Source organism: Phoxinus phoxinus (assembly GCF_949152265.1).
Source record: "Phoxinus phoxinus genome assembly, chromosome: 10".
NCBI classification, from domain to species: domain Eukaryota; kingdom Metazoa; phylum Chordata; class Actinopteri; order Cypriniformes; family Leuciscidae; genus Phoxinus; species Phoxinus phoxinus.
In genome coordinates this window covers 18,086,497-18,109,156 of record NC_136885.1, presented here as the reverse complement: position 1 = coordinate 18,109,156, position 22,660 = coordinate 18,086,497, and the positions used below count along the sequence as shown (strand labels likewise).

The window sequence follows — 22,660 nt, the reverse complement described above, 5'->3', positions numbered from 1 at the left end:
AAACATACAATCATACCATTCAAGTACAATAAACTTTTATTTTGTGTGAAACAAATAACCACAAAAAAAGAGTATCCCCTGTTTTTATTTAATATTCATATACAATATAACATTCAGTACATTTAACGATACGATTTGTTCATAATTACAGTGCTCCACGAAATAGAGGATAAAAATAAAAACAGACTTGAGAAAGAGGCAAGAGATCTTTGAGTCCCATCACTAAATCTCTCTCAAAAGAAACAAACGTCCAGACGGTGACGACAAGCCTGAGTGTCGACACATTTCCAGCCCTCATTTTCATGTTAAATACCCACTGCGATGGAGGCATGGCACAACCAATAATTTAAAACGCCTGTCAAACCATGTGAACGAACAAAAACGAGTAACCCTGTCACATTTAGATGAATGACTAGTTCTAAAACGCCCTCCTGACGTCCCACAGAACTGACTCCAATGTACCGGTATGTGATTCCCATTGACCTCTGGCCTCCAGCGCTCTCTTCCTGTCCTTCTCATTGGTTCTCTAGTCTCCAGGGAGGCCTGAACTCAGAAATGGGGAGTGGAGTGCAGTGTGTCGTATCAAAATTTCGCATATACTTTCGTGCCTGCGAGAGAGAAAGAAATGACCAGTTAATTACAACAAAAACTTACTCAAAAGCCCATAATAGCTTAAACACTATAAAGACAGCAATTATGGTTTGAACTATGATAATGAAGTATTTCAAAAAAAGTATTTAAGAGCTTATTGCACTCTGATGTGCAAGAATGTGGGTAGCTACAATATACCACAATACAGTAAAACAAGGTGAATACGATATTTGTGTTACATACCAAGAATAGAGCAAGCTGTCTTCTGCCCTCGAGTGTCATGTCTTCACCTAAAACAGAAGATCAGATCGCCGACAGTCAAATGTCAGTATTGTTTGAAGCAGAAACTGTAGCCATAGTAATGGACATGACTGCTGAATGTCCTCTTTCCTAGCACACCACCCCATTTAAAGGGTTAGTCCACCCAAAACTTCTGTCAGTAATTACTCACCCTTATGTTGTTCCAAGGTTGGAACAATCCCGTAAGGTGAGGGAGAGTAATTACTGACAGCATTTTCATTTTTGGGTGAACTAACCCTTTAAGTTCTGGAAGTGAGCATGGCTACTGTGTATGAATCTGAAGCACGTACCAACGCTCCAGGGGAACAGGGTCTCTCTGTCTGTCTGATAGGACTGCAGCACAGACAAGCACCAATCATCATCCACCTCGTAGCCGGTGTACACAGATTCTGAGGAACCGGGGAAAAGTGACATTCTGCTTAATACAGCCGAATCAAACCGAGGAAACACGGAAAGAACCCTAGAAATTAGGACTGATATTGACAATTCTTTATATATTAGGTGTTATGGCCAGTATTCTAATCCAGATGTTTTCAAACTTTCTGATTCCATCGATCCCCAAATGATTATTTACTTGCAAGGGACTATTTTAGACCAATTTTATACTGTACACAATAAAACAAAAATAAGTGCATGAAAAATATTATCTAGAAAATAGTTGGTTTCTCTTAAAGGATAGTTCACTCATCCAAAAGTCTTTCTTCTGCTGAACACAAAAATATATTATGAAGAATATGGGTAACCAAACCTTTCCATAGTATGGAAAGAAGAAAAAATTATTCATTTACTGACATTCTTCAAAATATCTTCTTTTGTGTTCAGCAGGAGAAGAAGAAAAAATTCACACAGGTTTGGAACAACTTGAATTTTCATTTTTGGGTGAACCATCCCAATCCCATTACACTGACACTATCTCTTTTCTATCCACCATTAACAATTACTGTGAAATGTAACCATGAATAAAAACAACCGAATAAAATATGATAAAATAATATTATAAAAAATGCCGTTATGCCAATTAAAAACAAAACCATGATAATATTAATGAAAATGAATTTACAACTATAAAAACACACCTCCTTCAATCTGTGTCCCTGCTGCGAGCCACTGCCTGACGGCTCTGACCGCATCATCTGTCATGACCTTGGGATACCTGAGGGACGGAGAGACCGAGAGATGAACGCAACTGAAGGAGCGGAGTCAGATTAAGCTGCTTGTGTGAATGGTGTCTGACCTGTACTGGAGTAGTTTGAGTAACAGGTCATTCCCTCTGTTGGACATGATGTCTTCTGGACCCCTGTATCAAAACACAATACGGCCACGTCAAGATCACGTTTGCCTGCGCAAGCATGAGTGTGTTTATTTGTGTCCTGGATAACTCACGTGGTAGTGATGATTTCATCTTTGGTTCTTCTGATCAATAACACTGGACCCTGGTACCTGAAATGAGAGCCAAAGTGTTTAATGGAGCTCAGGCTGTACATTTTACATGATTTATGTAAAGTCACCATGAAATCAAAATGGAGTTTATTATAAAGTACTTATCTGTGCACATTATTTTTTAATTCACGTGCCCTCGTAATCTTTAACCAAAATAACTTCCCTTCCTCTTGCATTGACTTCTATTCTCTGATGACGTGTTTAGTGATGTGAGGGCAGGACAACCTGTCACTCACATGAAATCACTAGCAAACCACAACCATCCAATAATCCACTCAATTCCTGATGGACAAAATCAAGTCCCGCCCTATTTCTGTTCTTATTCGAGAAGCCGTTTCACACTGATATACATCAACATAGAGAGGAAAAGACTGTTGTAACTTTAATTTCATAACGACTTTAATAGTTAAAAACAAAGACGACTAACTTGCAAAGCTGTTCAGCATTGTTCAGGTTCATGTACTGCCTCACCGTATGGGTGACCAAGGGTCCTGAGGAAATGCAAACAAACAGATTGATCAGTGAATTGTTTGGGTTATACTCTTTAGAGATGAGTAGAGAGGAAGAGAGTAAAACACTCACTCCAGCTTTCTGGCATGACCTTCAACGCAAGGGGTAAAAGGTCATCAAATGAGGCATCTAGAACCAGAGCTCGGATCTCTGGGTATGACATCACAGCCCAACTGGCTAAAATAGAGCAAGACATTAAGAATTACAGTAAAACAAATGAATCCTTTTGTCTGTTGTCTGATCTGCGATGGTTTACCTGTGAAGCCCCCTATTGACCAGGCGTACACAATAATGTCACTCAACTGGAAGCCCAGTTTGTGAACGGCAAACTGAATGACGACGTCCATCGCATTGGCCTCGTTTTGAGGAAATGGAACTCCCTGAAAAAGCAGGAGAGGAAAAAAGTACAGTGAGGTTTTTAGATAAAACACATTCAAACAAGTACCATTTCATGTTTTTAGTGTCCACCACATTAGCCGTGTGCTGTTATGACAAGGTCAGCGTGAGGAACAGATGGCGAGATGTCCACTTACTGTACTACCGCCAAACCCTGGGTGATTCCAGCCCAACACTGAGTATCCACCTATAAACACATCAGAGGAAACAGTTTCACATCTATCTAGTGCATGAATGTTGAAAATACAACACAGACACACTGAGGTAAACATTTACCATCCAGTGGCGTATTCATGCAGCCGACCTCATAGAATCCTGCGTTTCCCTCACAGCAGATCACCTGTGATAATCATATCAGCATTGGAAAGTGGCTTGAGGTAATATGTCATTATGAAACTACTTCCTTTCTCTGAAGCCTGTAATGGAAAATGTACTTTATTTACACCATTCAGATTCTTACCAGTGTTTTTCCGGCTGGTCCTCCATCTGTCCTCCGATCCACAAACATGGTGTCAATCTCATTCCCATCACAAGCCACCAGTTTGTTCCGCTGACCATCATACTGAACACAACAGGGCAGAGATGGGGTTATGACCTTTATTCAGGGTTCCCACACATTTAATTAACAAATTTTCATATTTCTTGGATACACATACCATACAAAAGTTAAAATAAATGCTGTTTAAAAAAAAAAATATTAAGCAGCACAACTGTTTTCGACATTAATAATAATAATAGGAGAAGAAGAAATGCTTCTTGAGCACCAAATCAGCATATTAGGATGATTTCTGAAGGATCATGTGACACTGAAGACTGGAGTAATGATGCTGAAAATTCAGCTTTACTATCACAGGATTCAGGAATAAATTACATTTTTAAATTTATTTAAATAAAATAAGTTATTTTACATTGTAATAATTTTTTACAATATTACTGTTTTTACTGTATTTTTGTTCAAATAAATGTAGCCTTGAGCATAAAAGACTTCTTTCTTACTGACTGAACATATTCTCGGATTTGTATATATATATATATATATATACACCAGTACACAGTATTTTTTAATAACATAGAAATATTTTTCTATGAAATGGACAAGCATTAGCACAGAATATTCAATATTGAATATAAATGTTTTAGGATTTAATAATTTTGTATTGCTAATTCCATTTTTTATTGCCACATTTTTTTTTCATGATATGTACAGGGTTTTCATGACCTTAGGAATTAAAAAATTAAAAATGTGAGAGGTTTTCCTGAGGTCTTTTAAATGAACTGTGTTGTAGTATGTGTTTGTAGCTATCTTTCGGTGTTACCTCTTCTACGAGTCTGGCCTGACCCTGCTGTAACATGGGCCTCATGGCCTTCTGAAGCAGACCCACTGACCCTGGGTACAGCATCCTCCGCCCGAAAGAGTGAGCTATCAGATAACTACACAAAAAACACACAGACTCAAACATGTGGCATTGACTGCTAATGAATATGGAATAGAGGTCACCAGTTACCAGACCTCATGTATTTGTACAACCCTAACAATGAAGTATATCCCTGTGAGTGTGTAAATGTGTTATCACATGCTTGTTACCTTAAGATGTGGCAAGGCAGCGTGCGAACTGAACTCAGCACACCGTCAGCTGCTCCTCTGTGTTTCGGCTCTGGACGTAGCAGAGAAACGCCACCTTTAGAAAGCTTCCTGCAGACAGAGGAAGTGAGGATACATTAGAAACATGCACTGATCTCAGAGTAAGCCAATCACACCCAATTAAAGCAAACTCCTCTCAAACCGGAAGACTGACCACTGTTAGTTTGTTTTTTAATGATTTTCGTGGCAAGAAAAATTTATGGTAAACCATATCAAAAACTCTATATTGGGTTTAACTTTGTTAAAAAATGTGTGTAAACTGAATAAAAAAGGGTTTATAACAGGGTTAAAACCAGAACAATCTCATAAAACAGGCTTTAGGGATAAGTTATTTTGACAAAAAGATGATGTTGGTGAATCTATTTCTAATATTAAAAACTTGTGTCTTCCTGGAATGGCCTTTTTGACAACAGGTATAAACAATCTGGAATGATATAAACCTCTCCTCCCAACTTTGGGACTAATTTCATGGAGTTTGTTCATGGTGTATTGATCCCACTCCGTTTGCCATTTGTTATTAATATAGGAATTTATTATAGGTTTTAAATCTGCCGATAGTGCGTCTTTAGGACATTGTCTACTTCCTTGTTTTCCCGTTATTCCAGTGTCCAGGTACCCACCAAAAGTAGATATGAAAATTATGAACCTCTAGTTCCAGCGGTTTGCATAAAATTATTTCAAGTGCGATGTGATCATTTTTAAGGGATGACATTGCTTAAAGTCATGACTTTGAGTCTGTATTAAGTAAATTATAAAAATAAATGTCTCTATTCTGAGATGATAACATTTGTTTCTGCTGTAAAAAGCGAGCTGCGGTTGGGGAATGGATATTCCTATTTTTTGGCGAGAGAAAGACAGGCTTTACTTACGGACTACTAACTTCTTTCCAGCTGAAATCCACAGGCCAGTTTTTGAAGTCGAAGTCAAAGCATGCCAGTTTTTTCTGTAGGGGACACAATCAACATCCATTCAATGTGCTCATTAAAGCAAAGCCCCATGGGAATGTTCATATGGCACTGCTACTGTTACCTTGTTGCTAGGTGTGTGGTTCTTCCTGGTCTCCTCCAGTATGCTGAAGAACTGAATGTACTCTGGGTTTCTCCAGCGCCCCCACCCTAACAACAGCACAGCGGTACAAACACAAATGTTAAACTTGTCCTTGTTCAAACTGTTATTTTACAACAGTTTGAACAAGTAGTTAAGCAGACAAACATGACTAATAAACAAGCTCAAATCTAGTGTCACCTCTCAGACAGGCCACTCCCAGCAGACAGACCAGCGCTGTGCCAACATACTGACTGAGAGGAACCAGCTTACTGCTGCAGATGTACCCTAGAAGAGATAGCATTATTAATAGCCCACAATAACTCATCACAATATTAATGCTTGCTATTACAATTGTTCAGTCTGACACAGTTTAGAAAATAATATTATTCAGGGCACAACAAGGATGGTCAGATGTGAAAGAGAATGTCACCTTTTACATGTTTATTGATCACGTATGTGTTTTTATACTTCGCAAACTGACACGTTTGGTTTTCTGAGATATTTTAAATGTTGTTCTGTTGAATTCAGAAGTATTTAATGAAAAATATTATTTTTGTATATAAACTACTCTCTTTAAAGTTTAGGGTCAGTAAGATTTATGTTTTTGAAAGTCTCTTATGCTCACCAAAGCACATTTATTTGATAAAAATGTATGTATTTGAAAATGTCATTTATTCCTGTGATGGCAAAGCTGGATTTTCGGCATCATTACTCCAGTCTTCAGTGTCACATGATCCTTCAGAAATCATTCTAATATGCTGATTTGGTGCTCAAGAAACATTTCTTTTTCTTTCTTTCTTCCTTTCTTAACGCCATGCCAGCTTCAATGGCTGTGTGTTCATTGAGAGCCAGGTTTATTTATTCAAAAGTAAAATCAACGAAGATGTTTAAGAATATTTTTTTCGAAAAACCTTCAGACTAAATTTGGAAGTTTTTTCAAAGTTTCTCAAAGGGGTAGAAATATTACAGTCCAGCAAAATATGTTTAATTGACAATGGATAAACAATGGGGAATTTTGAAACACTTCTTTTTATTATCAATGTTGAAAACTGTCGTGTTGTTAGATACAGGATTATTTGCTGAATGAAAAGTTCAAAAGAATAGCATTTATTGGAAATAGAAATCTAGTGTAACAAATGTCTTCACTGTCACTTCAATTTAATGCTGAATAAAAAAATTCTTACTGACCTCATTTGAACGGTGTGGTGTATTTTTAGCAGGGTGCGCAAAAATCTGAACTACAGTTCACCTGAGACAGCAGAAATTATTTCACTCTTTTTATTTGTGGTCAATAACGCATTACACTAATCTCCAGATATAATATGTCATTTATAAAATTGCAATGTACATTACAATGTACAATCAATGTATTATAATTATAACAAATACAATTAGTAGCATTTCCTTGTCATTTAATTACAGAATTATTAGAAAATGCCTTTAAACACATCTCTGTAAGGCCCAGACTCTCTTTTGCAAGAGAACAACATGCTCTCCAACCACAATCCACTCCTTTAACGGCACAATGATACTGAACTATAGTACAACCACAATAACATAACTACATCATACTAGATACAACATTAAAATACAGTAATTACATTTATTCAGTACTTCATACTGTTTGCACCATTATAACATCTTTGATTCAGCTATTTGAATATTCAAACTAAACAAGATCCTACCTTGGCTTGGTCATGATGTAAAATACGGCTAGTGAGTCAGCAAAGAGCTTGTTCAGTGTATAAACTACATCGAGCTCATTCACAACCTGAACATCAGAACTCCTCAGGTCTGCTAAGCAGAAGAACATCACTGAAAGCTCTTATGAATGAACCAGGCTAAAAATACATACAGCACTGCTGTCAGAGCATTAGCCGTGACTCATTTGATATGATTACAACGACTGAGCGTAACGTTGAGACTGAACCAATCAACACCTGCTCGTGTAATAACATTTAGATCTGCATGTAGAATTGCTCTAACTGTGCATATTCTATTCACCAAAGGGAAACAAGAACCGGGAAAAGCTTTGACAAAAATATTGGAGCATGAATAAACACTTTTTATTACTGGGTGGGGTGTATTGGATTATATTATATTTATGTTCAAATTTATATTTAATGATTTTAGTTGTTGGCTATAAGTAATTTTGCAACTACATGTCAACTTACTGGAGAATTAGTAGACTTGTCTGCTTAATATCTGCTAACACTTATTTAGATGCTCCCCCAACAGACTTTCTACTATATATATGATCCAATATACCTTGCCTACTAACCTACTAACCCCTAAAAATAAGTTGTTTGCTGTTGTATGATACTGTATTTGTGTTTTACCTTTCCTGTAGAGATAGCAGAGGAGCAGTGGAGAACTGTAGTATGACAGAGACCATATCACTGAGGCCTGAAGGACAACACATGATAGTGATTCAATTTCACATTGCAAAACTTGTAGATTTTTGTTTTGCTTTTGACAGGGATACATTCATTGAAATCAGTTGGTCACATACAAACTGTAGAGAAAATGTGCATGAAACATCACTGAACTCATACCCAACCGAGGATGCTGTCCGTGTGCTTCTCTAAACCTCTGGGCTGATAATTCCACCCCTGCAGAAGATAAAGACGTGCCAGTTATTATGAGTATCTTTACAATAGTTTGCTATGGTGACCATAGTATTTAGCACATAAAAATACCACAGATATTTTACAATAAAACATGGTCACTCTGTATTAGAGATTGACTCATAATATGCTTGATGGACATATTTGACTGATATTCTATATTTTTCTAACCTTCAGGAGGAAACAATGTTCCCTATCATAAACAACTTATTGTTTACATATATTATTTTGTATGTAAAAGCTTTCATTCTGATGCGAGACAGTATTTGATGCTTACAGTCATTCATATATTCTTTTTAATTTTCAAAATTTGTTACCCTTTTTTATTTCAAAACAACAACACGTTTATTATTATTGAATTTTTCCTAATGAATTGTGTTTTACTGTTGTTGTCTAATGATTAGGCTTTTTATTATTGTGCCTCAAGACAGAAATTAAACAGTAAGTTAAAATAATGATAATTAAAAACACGTGTTTCTGTTTATCAACAATTATGGACATAATAACATTACATAAACATTATCTATACAAGGTTTAGCCACCATAATCGTGATAAATAAAGATAGAAAAAGTTTCATACATAATTATTTTTTAAGGAGAGCCAATTCATTCATTTTTATACCGTAGTCACAACACGAAGTTACTATGGTATTTTTAAAAGTCAGGATCATGTTGAATAGGTAGATTGTATTGTTTTCATGCAGTATTAATGAGACTTTCTGTGAAGACGTGGGTAAGAGAAAGAGATGGTGAACACAATATTAATAAATTATTAATGCAACTACGTACGATGCCATGACAATGGCTAACGCCTGATAAACTAAACACAATCAATCAACGGTGATAGTGTTGTTATGGTTGCTCTCCTCATGACAGATGGTTTGACTGACCTGTCAGTCGACCATTAGAGCTAAGCTCAATTCAGCTAGCAAACAGCTCTCCGTCACTCGATGCGTCTCAAAACTGACTGAGCTGCCTATCTAGGGTTCTAGTTGTTTAGGACATCATTGGCGCATAATACAAATGTTTGAATACAATCAAATTGCGTATGATGCTCAAACTGCTGTCTAGATAGGCAGCTCACTAGGATGTAGGACTCCGCCAACAACACAATAATGCACTTCCGCACATTCGTGCAAGACTGATCTCGGCAGTGTTTTATTGCTACGGGTCTGTTTGAAGGGGAAGGAAGAGTCCTACCCTGCGGGGCGTTCTGCCGTCGGCTCGTGTCTGGTCCGGTGAGCGGTGGATCCGCTGCAAATTGGGCCCAAAAAGGCACCGGAGCCACATCCAGCCGGCCATTCTCACCTCGGTCAGGAACTACGGCGGCGTGTGAGGATCACAAGCGCTACATAGCGCATGCTAAAACGCGCCTTTACACGTCACAGTTCGATACATTTCAATACTGGTGTTAAAAACGTTATTCTTTACATTGAAAAAAGAATTGTATGGAGGGATATAGCAGACCATACTAATCAAATAAATAAATCATAAAATGTTGCAATCAATAAATGAAACGTGATCATAAATAATTAAGCCTATAAAAGTCTGGTTGGTATCTTTCGTCTTTGGGACTGAGAACTCAATATCCGTTTTTCACAAAAACAAGCTTAAACATGGACTCATGATGACCACAGCACACAACTGTCTTCTATCTAGACCATCTGAGACAAGCTCTGGCCCAGAACTCGGTGGCATCTCTGCATAGAATTTATAGTTCTCTCCTTGCATAACAGAGATTCGAGTGTCATTTCTTGATGCAGCAACAGACTGTGTTAAAGGGCACCTATTATGACATTTAAAATGTTCCTAATGTTGTTTAGGGAGTCCCCAACAACAGTTTTACATGCATGCAATGACAAAAAACACTTTTGTTTTCGTATAATATGCATTTATTTTTACCTGATTTGCTCACCGACTCCCAAATGAATCGTTCAACGACTCGTTTTTCAAACCCCTCCTTTGCGCGACGCTAATCTGCGTTGATTGGTCAGATGACCCAGCAGTGTTTACAGAGATAATACTTATTTTTAAAACGGAGTACAATGATGCTTTTATCAATTAAATTGTATTATAATAATGATTATAGTCCACTGCTTTATAGTTTGTAGTAAAAAACGAAAAATAAGATAAATAATTTAATGTTATGTTAGCGAGCATAACGTTAGCCCAGAGTTCATATTGTAAAAGCACAATCAGTCTTTGTATGCGTTAGCCCGATGCATAAACATAACGTTTTTACAAAAAAAAAAAAAAATGCAGTTACGTTACTACGAGGTATTATTCTATTCTTTAGACAACTCCGAAAACAACGACAAACACTTCACATATCTCAATACACTTGCCATTGAAGACCTAGAAGCTAAACGGTGCTTACACAACAAACAAAATAATGATTAAGCATGCTACATAAAATATAAAAGCAAAAATTATTAATAACACTTACAGGTTGTGATACGGAGGAGGAAGCTGATGCAAATACACTTCCCACACAGCACCGGACGTCATTTGGACGTTGTTTTTTGGGCTAAATCAAGTCGGCCCGTCATGGCCTTCATTTAGCCCAAAAATAGACGTTGAAATTTGGGCTTTGTTTGGTCGGTCTGATTTGGTCCAAATTTAGCCCAAAAATAGACGTTGAAATTTGGGCTTTGTTTGGTCGGTCTGATTTGGTCCTAGTTTAGCCCAAAAATAGACGTTGAAATTTGGGCTTTGTTTGGTCGGTCTGATTTGGTCCAAATTTAGCCCAAAAATAGACGTTGAAATTTGGGCTTTGTTTGGTCGGTCTGATTTGGTCCTAGTTTAGCCCAAAAATAGACGTTGAAATTTGGGCTTTGTTTGGTCGGTCTGATTTGGTCCTAGTTTAGCCCAAAAATAGACGTTGAAATTTGGGCTTTGTTTGGTCGGTCTGATTTCGTCCTAGTTTAGCCCAAAAATAGACGTTGAAATTTGGGCTTTGTTTGGTCGGTCTGATTTGGTCCAAATTTAGTCCAAAAATAGACGTTGAAATTTGGGCTTTGTTTGGTCGGTCTGATTTGGTCCAAATTTAGTCCAAAAATAGACGTTGAAATTTGGGCTTTGTTTGGTCGGTCTGATTTGGTCCAATTTTAGCCCAAAACATATAAAATGTGGCTTTGTTTATTTCGCCCAAGTTTAGTTTATTTCGCCCAAGTTTAGTTTATTTATTACGCGCGTCTGTTTCGGACCACATCTATCAATATAGCATAAACATAATTAAATTATTACAAATCTATTGTAGCAAGTGAAGAAAAATTATTTCAAAGATAAACGGCACATCCCAGAAATACATTATTTAGCAATAGCCTACGTTCGCAAACCATAATAGACTTACATGACTTGGCATGGCAGAAATCCAGCAAGCGCTAGTGGTTTATGTCTCGTTGAAAACACTTGTGCTGTAGCCTATATTAGTTAACATATCTCTGAACATTTGTTATCATTCACTATGCCTATATTTAATATGCCTATAATGGCTATAATGCATCCATAAACACATTAAACATCATCACAGTAGTTTATAACACCAGACCCCAATAAACAACAGCACTTAAATAGCCTATTAATAACTGCATATTACTATGTTAAATATAGGCCTATTGTATTACATTTTGTATATTTGAAATACACTTAAAAAATACTTAGAACATGAAGCTTATAATTTAACTTGTTCCTCATGTTACATCTGTAAATTTGTGTATATGATAAAATAATGTTCATGCCTTATATCATGTAGTTTTTGCAATTGTTTTTCTATACCACGTTTACCATTTCTAAAGCTATATATTATATTAGGCCTATTATATTATAATAAAATTCATTGTTTTACATTCTCAATGCTTTCGTATGCTCATTCCATTTACAGTTTGACGATGGCCACAGCCCTATCCACTTAATAATGTATCAAGTTTCAGGATATTTTATCTGATTATCAAATAATTAACTCCATCAATTCTAAATTGATGTAAATGCTGCGTGACTTCTATGTGTTAATGGGCGCGCGCGCTGAACATTCAAGACGCATTTGAACTGGAGCGGAGGGCGTTACTATGGAAACGGGACGGCAGCTCAACTGACATGCAGCAACTCTCCGTCTCTCACTGTTGTTTTAACTACTTTCAGGTAAGTTTAGTCCCTAAAATTACACAAATAATACAAACAAATGTTTCTGACACTTTCTTTCATGTAAATGGCTCGCTTCCGTTGAATATTTACTTTATAGAAATGGTTTAGTGTCTTTGAAAAAGTCCGTTAGCCGTTAGCTAACTAACGTTAGAGGTTAACTGTTAACGTTAGGTAACGTTAACGTTAACGTAGACTTGAGCTGTATGTTTGAGCTTTTAATCGCATCTTATGTGTAGATGAGAGATTTTGATAGTTTTGTAAAGGTTTTGGTGGTAATTGGTCAATGGATGAATAGAAGTAAGCCAATTTATTTAACCTAAAAGTATGCACTATACAGTTAATTCATAGTTTTCACGTGACGTCACACCATCATAGGAACGCCCACCTGGAGGGCAAAATAAGGCTTTCCTCCATTCATTTTGATCAGGTTTGTCTAGTAAAACAGTGCTATTAAGATCAAATTCAATATATACTGCATATTGATGATGCATACTTTGTACAGGTAAGCAGATGAACACAGAACAAATTATTTATAGCATAATAATATTGTTTGTCTTCTTTCTCTTTACAGTATTGTTTGCCATCTAGTCCTGATCACAGAGTCCAACCCCAATTAAGCAGACCTGAGCAGCTAATCCAGGATCACCAGCAACTCTGCAGAACTTGGATCTGGACAGCACCAGTGTTGTAAGTTCAGAACATATTGCAGGAGATCCTAAAATTGTCTCTCAAGGTCCACTTACATGCAGAGTTTTGCTCCAACCTAGTTCAGCACACCTGAACAAGCTAATCAAGGTGCTAAACTCTGAATGCATATCACTCAGGTCCCTAGCTCAGTAGTTAGGGGTTAAGGGCCGTCTTAATCACAAAATCCTTACAGTGCACTAAAACATTTGCTCCCTAAAAACTCACTATGTATGTTCCCTTATCGGAAGTTCTGAAGCTCAAACCTTTAATCACACGAGACGAGACAGTTCGCTACAAATGACATGTGATAGATGCTTTTAAAACACAAACCAATATATTTCAGCATAAACATACATCGCTAGACAGGTAATGTCTAATCAAGCAGACATTTACAATTTATCTATGACTGAAATCTTGCACGTATATGTAGAGGGAAAACTCAAGTGTATACTTTACATTTTGGTTATTGTTTTATTTCTTAGATGCTGGAGAAAAAACAGCCAGGCTAAAGCATTCAAAGTGGAAGCTTCTGTCGTGGCTCAATAATCCGGGAGTGGAAGGAGCAAAAGAACCAGAAGATCAAAGATCAGGGAGAGAACTACTGGTGCCCCTGAGGGAACTGATTTATCTAATGTGTCAAATTTAACCAAAAATGTAATCACTCACCTTCATGTCATTGCATATCTGTAGGACTTTCGTTCATCATTGAAACACAAATACAGATCTTTTTAATGAAATCTGAGAGCTTTCTGTCCCTCCATTTCACAGTTTATGCAACTAAAACTTTCATGCTTCAGAAAGGTAGTAAAGACATTATTCTAACAATAATCAATATGACTCCTGTGGTTTAACCTCAACTTTATGAATCGATGTGAATGCTTTGTGTGTGCAAAAAAAAACATTGCATCTTTATTCACAAAATATATATCTCTGAAACGTGTTTACGGAGCACCACGATTCATCAGTGTTGTGTTGGTGTGAGAGCCGGCCATCTCATGGTGCAACATGCGTCGGAGATACATAATTTGTGAATAAAGATGAAATTGTTTATTTGTGCACACAAGGCATCGGTTAAAAATATCTTAATTTGTCTTCTCCACAAAAGTCTTAAGGGTTTGGAGCGACATGAGGGTATTTACATTTTTGTGTGAACTATCCCTTTAATGTTTTCTAATGTGGTTATAATTGGTCATTGTTCTGTTATATAAACATTTATTGTTTTGAAAAAATGTTTATACTGAATTTTTTTTTATCTTTTCTGTATAAATTTAAAGATTTTATTAATTTAATCAAAAGTCACAGTAAAAACGTTTCAATTGTTAAAAAAATGTTTCAAATAAATGCTGCTCTTTTGAAAGTTATATTCAAAGTATACTGAAAACTATCATAGTTTCCACAAAAATGTGAAGCCGTACAACTGATAATAATCATAAATGTTTCTTGAGAATCAAATCATCATATTAGAATAATTTCTGAAGGATCATGTGATACTGAAGACTGGAGTAATGCTGAAAATTCAGCTTTGATCACAGGAATAAATTACATACTTTTGTACATACTATATATTTACATGTATATTTATTTATGTATTAATTCATAGAAAAGTTATTTTTATTGTAGTAATATTTCACAATATAAGTTGTGAAATTTCAGGGTATGTTTGATCAAATGCAGGCTTAAGATGTGATCAGGAAAGTGTTTCTTTTTACGTGAAAGATGTATTTGATAAATGAGTCAATAAATGGTTTGTTACTATTTTGTGAATTGTCTTATTTTTTTACAGTAATTATGAAAATAAAATCTAATGAATTCACGGTTGAAATTAGGCCTGAAAAAGACGTCTTTTCAACTCACTTTACAACCGTATTAAGACGCGAATAGGACGTCCTTTTATGGGCGTCTTTTCAACGACCTGAAAAAGACGGCTTTTCACCTTTCACTTTTCAACCAAATTTTAACGTTGTTTAGACGTCTGGCAATGTCGTCTTTTCTACGTCTTTTCAACGAGTTTTTGTTAGGTGGGTTGGAACTGAACCTTCCTTCAATATCAGCGAATCCAAGTTTGATTGCATTTAAAAAAGCAATCGTCTTCAAAATGACGCGAACAAAGCTCAAGGCTCGGACTATACTTCTGTGGTATAGTGAATTGTAGCCACTTAGTCTTCAAATGCTCCTCCTTGGGCAGATGAAAAAAGTTGTCTTTTGAGTTGCACTTCAGAACCATACTGTCTATGTTCAGAACACAGCGTCTCGTCGCCATGATATTTTCCCTGGCCTTGGAGCGCAATAAGTGGGCGTATCATATTCAAATAACTTGACAAGTTGACGTCAACTAGTCAAAGAAAAAGCTTCGGTCTTCTAACGATTCATAAAAATGACTCAGAGTCGACTCTCACTTTTGAAAGACAATAACTTTATATACGGTGCACTTTCATATTTCAAACTTTGCAGGATGTTTTTGTTCACTTAGATCTATGTTACACACTACATGAAAGGTAAATTTCAAAATTCCATAATAGGTGCCCTTTAAGCTTTCCAAAGTAGGCTACTTCTGAGCCCATGTGGCTGTATTTAATAGAGTAGCGTGACGGTTTCTCATGCAGTGTCATCTGAAGGTCAGTTCACACACATTCAACAGAGGTTTCCTGCCTTGCCCTGCTCAGACTGAGATTTCTCTGAATCTTTGATTTTTGAATTGTTTGACTCTCATGAAATTTGGCGCAAAGTGATGAGTCATGACCCATCTTTGCTCCTTTTACACTCAATCATGATACCCGGCCTCACCAAGGGGGTAATCCATCCGCCGGAAACTGAAGCCTCCGCGGGCGCCGCCATTGTAGCAGAACTTCACCTGCTGTTAGCATTCCATTGACTCCCATTCATTTTTGCGTCACTTTGACAGCGAATAACTTTACATCTGAGGCGTCCAAAGACTCCATTTGTCCATTATTTATTTCTAAAGAAACTCGACAATGTATAAAAGGCTCCATTACCTTGTACCTTACGTTATGGCCCCGTAGAAGCCGTTTTTGTAAAAATAGGCTAACGATTGCGTCATAACTCACGCGACTCTCTGTCGCACTGTAGAGAAATTACCGTATAGACCGGGGTAGAAGCTCGCAGGCAATCGGGGGAACGTGGAGGCATTAAGTCCGATAAAGTGAAGGGAGTAGCCCACAGAGAGTGATAAAGTTGATCCTGCTGCTAGCTCATGGACAGCTAATGCTCACGCTCTCCGTCTCTGCGAGATTCGGAAGGGAATGATTCAGATTTCTCTCCGCACAGCTACTAGAAGACTGACAGCTGTCAGACACGTTGCTCACGTGTTCAAGCTCAGTTTGAGCCTGCGCAGTTCGCCTGGCGATCAGGAAGTGAGTGCTTCAAATGGGCTTCACTTTTCTCCGTTGAAGTCTATGGGGTCGCTGTGTCCATCTTATATACTGGCTGCGTTCCAAACCGCATACTCAATGAGTAGGTACTTAATTTCAATAAGTACTTACTTAACGAGCGCTAAAAGAGTAGGTACTTTATAGCCAAATCTCGTTAAGTATGAATGCGAACCGGACATCTGCCATGTTGACGTTATCATGTGACCTACGACGCGTTATCACAAGTGCAACAACTTAAAAAGATTTGAACGACACGTTTAATTCATCTATCTGTAAATATCTTGATATTGATTAAACTTGCTCATTTTATGGTCTTTTTAAAGAAACTGCTGCCCATTTATTTTGAGAATACATTTAGGGTTGATTTAAGTTCTTATATTTAACCCTACTTATGTGACCCACCGTTTTATCCTTAACGATATTATTTATTTTTATTACGAAATCCCAAAATTGTCATCTCTTGAATATGTTGTTAATTTCTTTATTTTATATCCAAACTTTTTCATCCACAAGCAAAAGTGGCTTACCGTGACAAATACTGACCGATACTTAATTATATTACTTTTTACTGAAAAAAATCAATAAAACAAACAAAATGTAATGTATGTCATATGACATAGCTATGCATGAATACACTCTAGATGTGTATATTGTGAACAAATCTACATTTTCATTCAAACAATTAATTAAATAATTATATTTTATTTACTGACAACAATGATAAATATTAATAAAGGAGTAAATTAATGAATGAAAGTCACCATCACATAATAAACAAATGCAAGTCAACACATGAAACAAAGCTTTATTCAAACTACAATCATGTATGTAGGCTACAGGCACTGAACCACATCTACTGCCATCTCAACACAGCGGTTCCCATTCTGCGGCTTTATTCTGATGAATCAGCGGACCGCCAGAGGTGAGCCGTGCCGGAGGTTGTTGCGTGATGTGTTGTGCTTCACAATCTGAGGCAATAAGGGCCGGTGGAGTGATGGAGGGTCTCATCCATGGCACGATCTCCAGGATTCAGCTCTGTGCTCCTCATCCTCAGTGCTCACACCAGTCTGCTGACAATTCAGATCCTACAAAAATGCACAAACATAACACAAAAGCAGTAGTTTTAACAGCACAATGTCATTTGATTTCAGTATTATTTAGAAGACAAGAACGCTTTTTTTCCACAAATGCCGCCATCATCTTTCTTTGCAGGCCCTGCTCCACCACAACAGCTGTGCAGCAAATGCACAGAAATCAAGAATCAGAAAGGTGCTGTAATAGCTCTGTTTGAAATTACAATAATTAAAATAAACTACAACTTAATATTTAAATTATTATTAATTTCTGTAGTATACTCACTCAAAGCCTTTGATGACAGCATCAGCTTCATGAGCCTCTCTCCACCGGATAAACCCACATCTGTTCATCTGTCCCTGTAACATCCAGACAAGACTCCCATAACCTCTGTGATTTATGAGCTCAACACTACATTTACATGTTGAGGTTGTTTTAACTTTTTATCCAACATACATGTTCCTCAATTTATCAACAGTACTATTGGACAAATAAAATAGATAACTTATGTTTAGTTACTTTATAGATATGTTCTACATAATAGCACACATATCACTCAGATGTATATTTCATGTTGTGATGTGCTCTTCTGCAATACTTATAAAAGATGTTCCTTTTAGATGTAAATAGACGTTTAAAATAAGCGTCTTTAAGATGTTTATGGTTTATGTAAATCCACGTTAGAGACGTAACTTACGTGTCCTTACTGGAGCTCCCGTCAGCTAGAGCTAACGTTATACATAATAAAACGTGTTTTTACAGCCAAATCACAATCATACTATACTGTCTAACTCCTTTACACCTTCAACAGTTAAAACGTTTACTCTATAGTAGTTTAACACATGCAATTTTAACACAAGGAACCGTGTTTACTCACATTTGAAACCCCGCGCGTCGCTGATCTCCGTGATGTTTGATAATGACGTATCCCCTCGCGTGGCCTCCTGGGATAGAAGAGTATCCACCGGTTGAGCACTCAAAAATCTGGCTGGAAGCAGTAAGCCATCCGGGAACTCCTCGCCTACTCTTTTATGAATACTGATGTTTCGAACGTACTGCTTCCTTCACGTACTGTTTTCGCCTACTATATAGTAGGAAAGTAGGCATATTGGAACGCACTTAAGTCCGAATCTCGCGATAATTAGTACGTCACCCAGGTAATTCTCGCCTACTCTTTTGGATTCATACATACTTTTTCGCTCGCCTACTCTTTTTCCCATACTAAATAGTAGGGAAGTATGCGGTTTGGAATGCAGCCCGTGTTTACTCACATTTGAAACCCCGCGCGTCGCTGATCTCCGTGATGTTTGATAATGACGTATCCCCTCGCGTGGCCTCCTGGGATAGAAGAGTATCCACCGGTTGAGCACTCAAAAATCTGGCTGGAAGCAGTAAGCCATCCGGGAACTCCTCGCCTACTCTTTTATGAATACTGATGTTTCGAACGTACTGCTTCCTTCACGTACTGTTTTCGCCTACTATATAGTAGGAAAGTAGGCATATTGGAACGCACTTAAGTCCGAATCTCGCGATAATTAGTACGTCACCCAGGTAATTCTCGCCTACTCTTTTGGATTCATACATACTTTTTCGCTCGCCTACTCTTTTTCCCATACTAAATAGTAGGGAAGTATGCGGTTTGGAATGCAGCCACTGTCTATGGGCCTCACCTATAGAGCATCACAGTCCCGCCCACAGCCCGAGAGAGCTCTGGTGCCGGAAGTAAATTTCCCATTCATTTCTCCCATTGACTTTTGGAAAAATCCGTATCTAAAGAGTTTTAGAGCATGTCTGAGGATAACCAGCTATGGCTGAACTCATAAGCATACAACATATCATTTCGAGTGAAAAAACGAAGAGAAAATCCAAAAAAAGGCAAAGGTACAAGACTGTGTACATATTTTCATTTCCGAGCGATGGAACTACTCATCCCATAACCCACCGCGCCTCACTGAAGTCGACTGAAGCCAACCGCGAAAGAGCCTTTTGAGTGAATTTTATATAGTAAATGTGTAGTTAATAGCAGTTCTTTCAGTAATAATCGTGTAAATAAAAATAATAATATATTGTGTGCGTGTGTGAAAGCGGTTAACGATAACGTTAGCAACATGGTGCAGCTCAGTCATCAACACACGTGTGTTCAGTCAGTGTATATAACGTTCGTTTGTGTGTTTATTTCAGAGCCCTTTATGACACAGGACACTCTGCTGACAGGACAGGTTGAGGTCCATGCTCATTTTCATGATGTTATAGTTCATCCTTAATTGTAATAACATTTAATGTATTTTCTTAATATCCACAACAAGTGAAAATTAAAAAGTGATGGTCAGCAAACCAGAAAGTGCACAGCGCCACCGGTCTGATGCATGGACCGCTGCATGGTCTGCTCTTGGACCGTCATATTCAGTTTATTAACTTGCCATGAATTATTACACAAATGTTCAGTAAATGCATGAAGAGGTATGCCTAGGCTTAATATTGTTTTGACAGTGGCATCATAAAATGCTTGATATGACTCATACCATATGAAGGCTACAGTAGCCTATCTAAAGTGAACGATAAGTAAGGGATAATGTAGAGCGAGGCGGTTGTTATAGCGAATACAACTCGCGAAAGGCTGATTATGAGCCCGAAGGAGCCTGAAGGGAGTTGTATTCGCTATAACAACCAACTCACTATACATTATCCCGCTTATTACATGGCTACCTACCAAATAAATAAATAATTTGACACAAAATATTAATTTAAAAAGGAATGTATTGATTTAAAAACTATTTATATGGCTTCCGCTAAACAGTCCGTTCAGTCTCTACTGTTAGAATCCTGCTTCCATGGCAACGCTCTCCGGACCTTCGCGGGGTTTACACGACATCCACCAATCAGATGCATCACTGTGGGATTGTGGGATTGTTTAGGATTGTGGGTAATGAAGTACTTATCCAAGACATCGCGAATAAAAGGCATTTATCTCAAATCAAGGTTAGTGCCCCATGAACTTTTGGCGTTTATATGAGCATATACAATCGCTTAGTACAGCCGTTGCTGGTTTTAAGTCTACCATGTATGGTTACGTTTTTATGGCTTATACCCCAAATGTCTATGGAGAAATTGTATTGAATTGTTACTTCCGGCACCGGCTGTGGGCGGGACTGTGATGCTCTATTACCAATTCACCTATTGTGGACTGTAACAAAGGAGTTTAACTTGGATATTCTATAAGCTTTTCACTTTTATTTTGCTTCTGTCCCGACTTTTTTGCAGTGTGTAGCAGCCATCAAAACCAAAATTTGTTTGTCAAGTCAAGTCACCTTCATTTATATAGCACTTTTAACAGTATGGATTGTCTCAAAGCAACTTTACAGTGATAATAGAAATTAGCGTAACAGTTAAGTTGCGAAGATCATTAGTCATTAAGGGGCCGCTAACACGACACCGTTCTAACAGAAAACCCTTAACGCGCTCCGAACGCCCATCCGCACAAAAAGTGCCTGGTGTCTCGAGAACGCACTCCCTGAAATAGGTTCGAAAGTGCAAACGATTATCTACTTTCTCTGCGCAAACCTCAAAAACGCAAACCCGCGAAAACGCAGACGGCGCGCACATGCTTATCATGTGTTCAGTCCATAGGTATGTGCGTTTGACAGGCCCTTCACAAATCAACCCTCAACAAACTACTTGTTAGGCCTTAAAAATGTATAATTCAGAAATTTTTGTTGCGTCTGCGTAGCCACGCGAACCGGAATTATCCCGACAACGTTTTATCTGTATAGAGGTAAAGGGAAGGAGGCCTTCACAGGGGAGAGACTTGTTGACACTTCAGGACTGCGTTGTCGTCGTGTCCAGGCGCTGGTCCTTCATCAGATCTGTATACGGCCTGGATCTGGCGGACAACGGTAAACCTCGGGATAAACAGAAAGACTAATATTAGCGTAGACGCCATCCTTCTAATGATGTACCAGATACATCAGGATTTATGGGAAGTGTTCCCGGTCCCGGCTGATCTAAACTATGCAGCCTAACATTGAATTATAGAAGTCTATAATGTGTTATGTGTATGCTAGGCCAAAGAGATGTGTTTTTAGTCTAGATTTGAACTGACAGAGTGTGTCTGCTTCCCGGACAATGTTAGGAAGATTGTTCCAAAGTTTTGGTGCTAAATAGGAAAAGGATCTACCGCCAGCAGTCGATTTTGATATTCTAGGTATTTTCAACTGGCCGTAATTTTGAGATCGCAATAGACGTGAAGGACTATAGTAGAAATACCATGTAGAAATACATTGTTTGTATTTACTAAATACAATTAAGTTGTTCAGTAACAAAATAAACATTGGAAATATTTTCTTTGTTTTGTCAGTTAAATAATGCTGAAAGAGAATCAGATTCTTGATTTTGTTGCATTTTACAAAATGTCTCAACTTTTCTTGATTCAGGGTTGTATAAAGGAATTTTTCGGGTTGTATAAAGGAATTATCCACAGGTGTTTTCCACACATTTTTAATTATGCCATTGTATTGTGTTGGGTTTTAGGGTTAAAGAATTGTCTGTAAACTTAATAGAAAATGTCCTGGCAGAAAACTACCTATACCGTTTCCATTTTTTCTAAAAAAAAAATTCCGTACAGTATTATTAATAACATTACAATAACGTTGCTATTAAAAAGGGTAACAAAAAGAAAAGTTTTCTATGAAAGAAAGTCATTTTTATAGTAAAAACAAAGTTTGCTGTCGTATTTTAATACACAAGTCACACATATACGTCTCACACATTTATATAATGTATAATTTTATTTCAGATACAGTTCTTTTATCTCAACA

At 37.4% G+C, this 22,660-nt stretch overlaps 1 protein-coding gene and 1 long non-coding RNA gene across 2 annotated transcripts; both read right to left on the bottom strand.

Moving 5' to 3' along the window:
- Window positions 1-69: 69 nt before the first annotated feature.
- abhd16a (abhydrolase domain containing 16A, phospholipase) lies at window positions 70-10,238 on the bottom strand. The gene is made up of 20 exons (XM_079626161.1): window positions 9,754-10,238; window positions 8,482-8,538; window positions 8,266-8,332; window positions 6,125-6,211; window positions 5,909-5,994; window positions 5,749-5,822; window positions 4,823-4,930; window positions 4,554-4,668; window positions 3,698-3,799; window positions 3,514-3,577; window positions 3,375-3,424; window positions 3,098-3,221; window positions 2,914-3,018; window positions 2,759-2,822; window positions 2,275-2,331; window positions 2,126-2,188; window positions 1,968-2,044; window positions 1,182-1,280; window positions 835-881; window positions 70-608 (listed from the first exon to the last, which is right to left on the bottom strand). Exons 1-20 carry the CDS (start codon window positions 9,853-9,855, stop codon window positions 516-518), a joined length of 1,641 nt encoding a protein of 546 aa, XP_079482287.1. The 5' UTR covers window positions 9,856-10,238; the 3' UTR covers window positions 70-515.
- Window positions 10,239-17,559: 7,321 nt separating this feature from the next.
- Window positions 17,560-19,108, bottom strand: LOC307006023. Its single transcript, XR_013799383.1, has 2 exons — window positions 18,132-19,108; window positions 17,560-17,857 (listed from the first exon to the last, which is right to left on the bottom strand). It is a non-coding gene; the product is annotated as an uncharacterized lncRNA (long non-coding RNA).
- Between the last annotated feature and the right edge of the window lie 3,552 nt (window positions 19,109-22,660).

Coding starts and splice junctions, on each gene's coding strand:
- abhd16a (XM_079626161.1), bottom strand. CDS start 9,855: ATGGCCGGCTGGATGTGGCTCCGGTGCCTTTTTGGGCCCAATTTGCAG. Junction 4,931..5,748: donor TGGAAAGAAGTTAGTAGTCC/GTAAGTAAAGCC, acceptor CTCTGTCTGCAG/GAAGCTTTCTAAAGGTGGCG. Junction 2,045..2,125: donor CTCAAACTACTCCAGTACAG/GTCAGACACCAT, acceptor TCCGTCCCTCAG/GTATCCCAAGGTCATGACAG.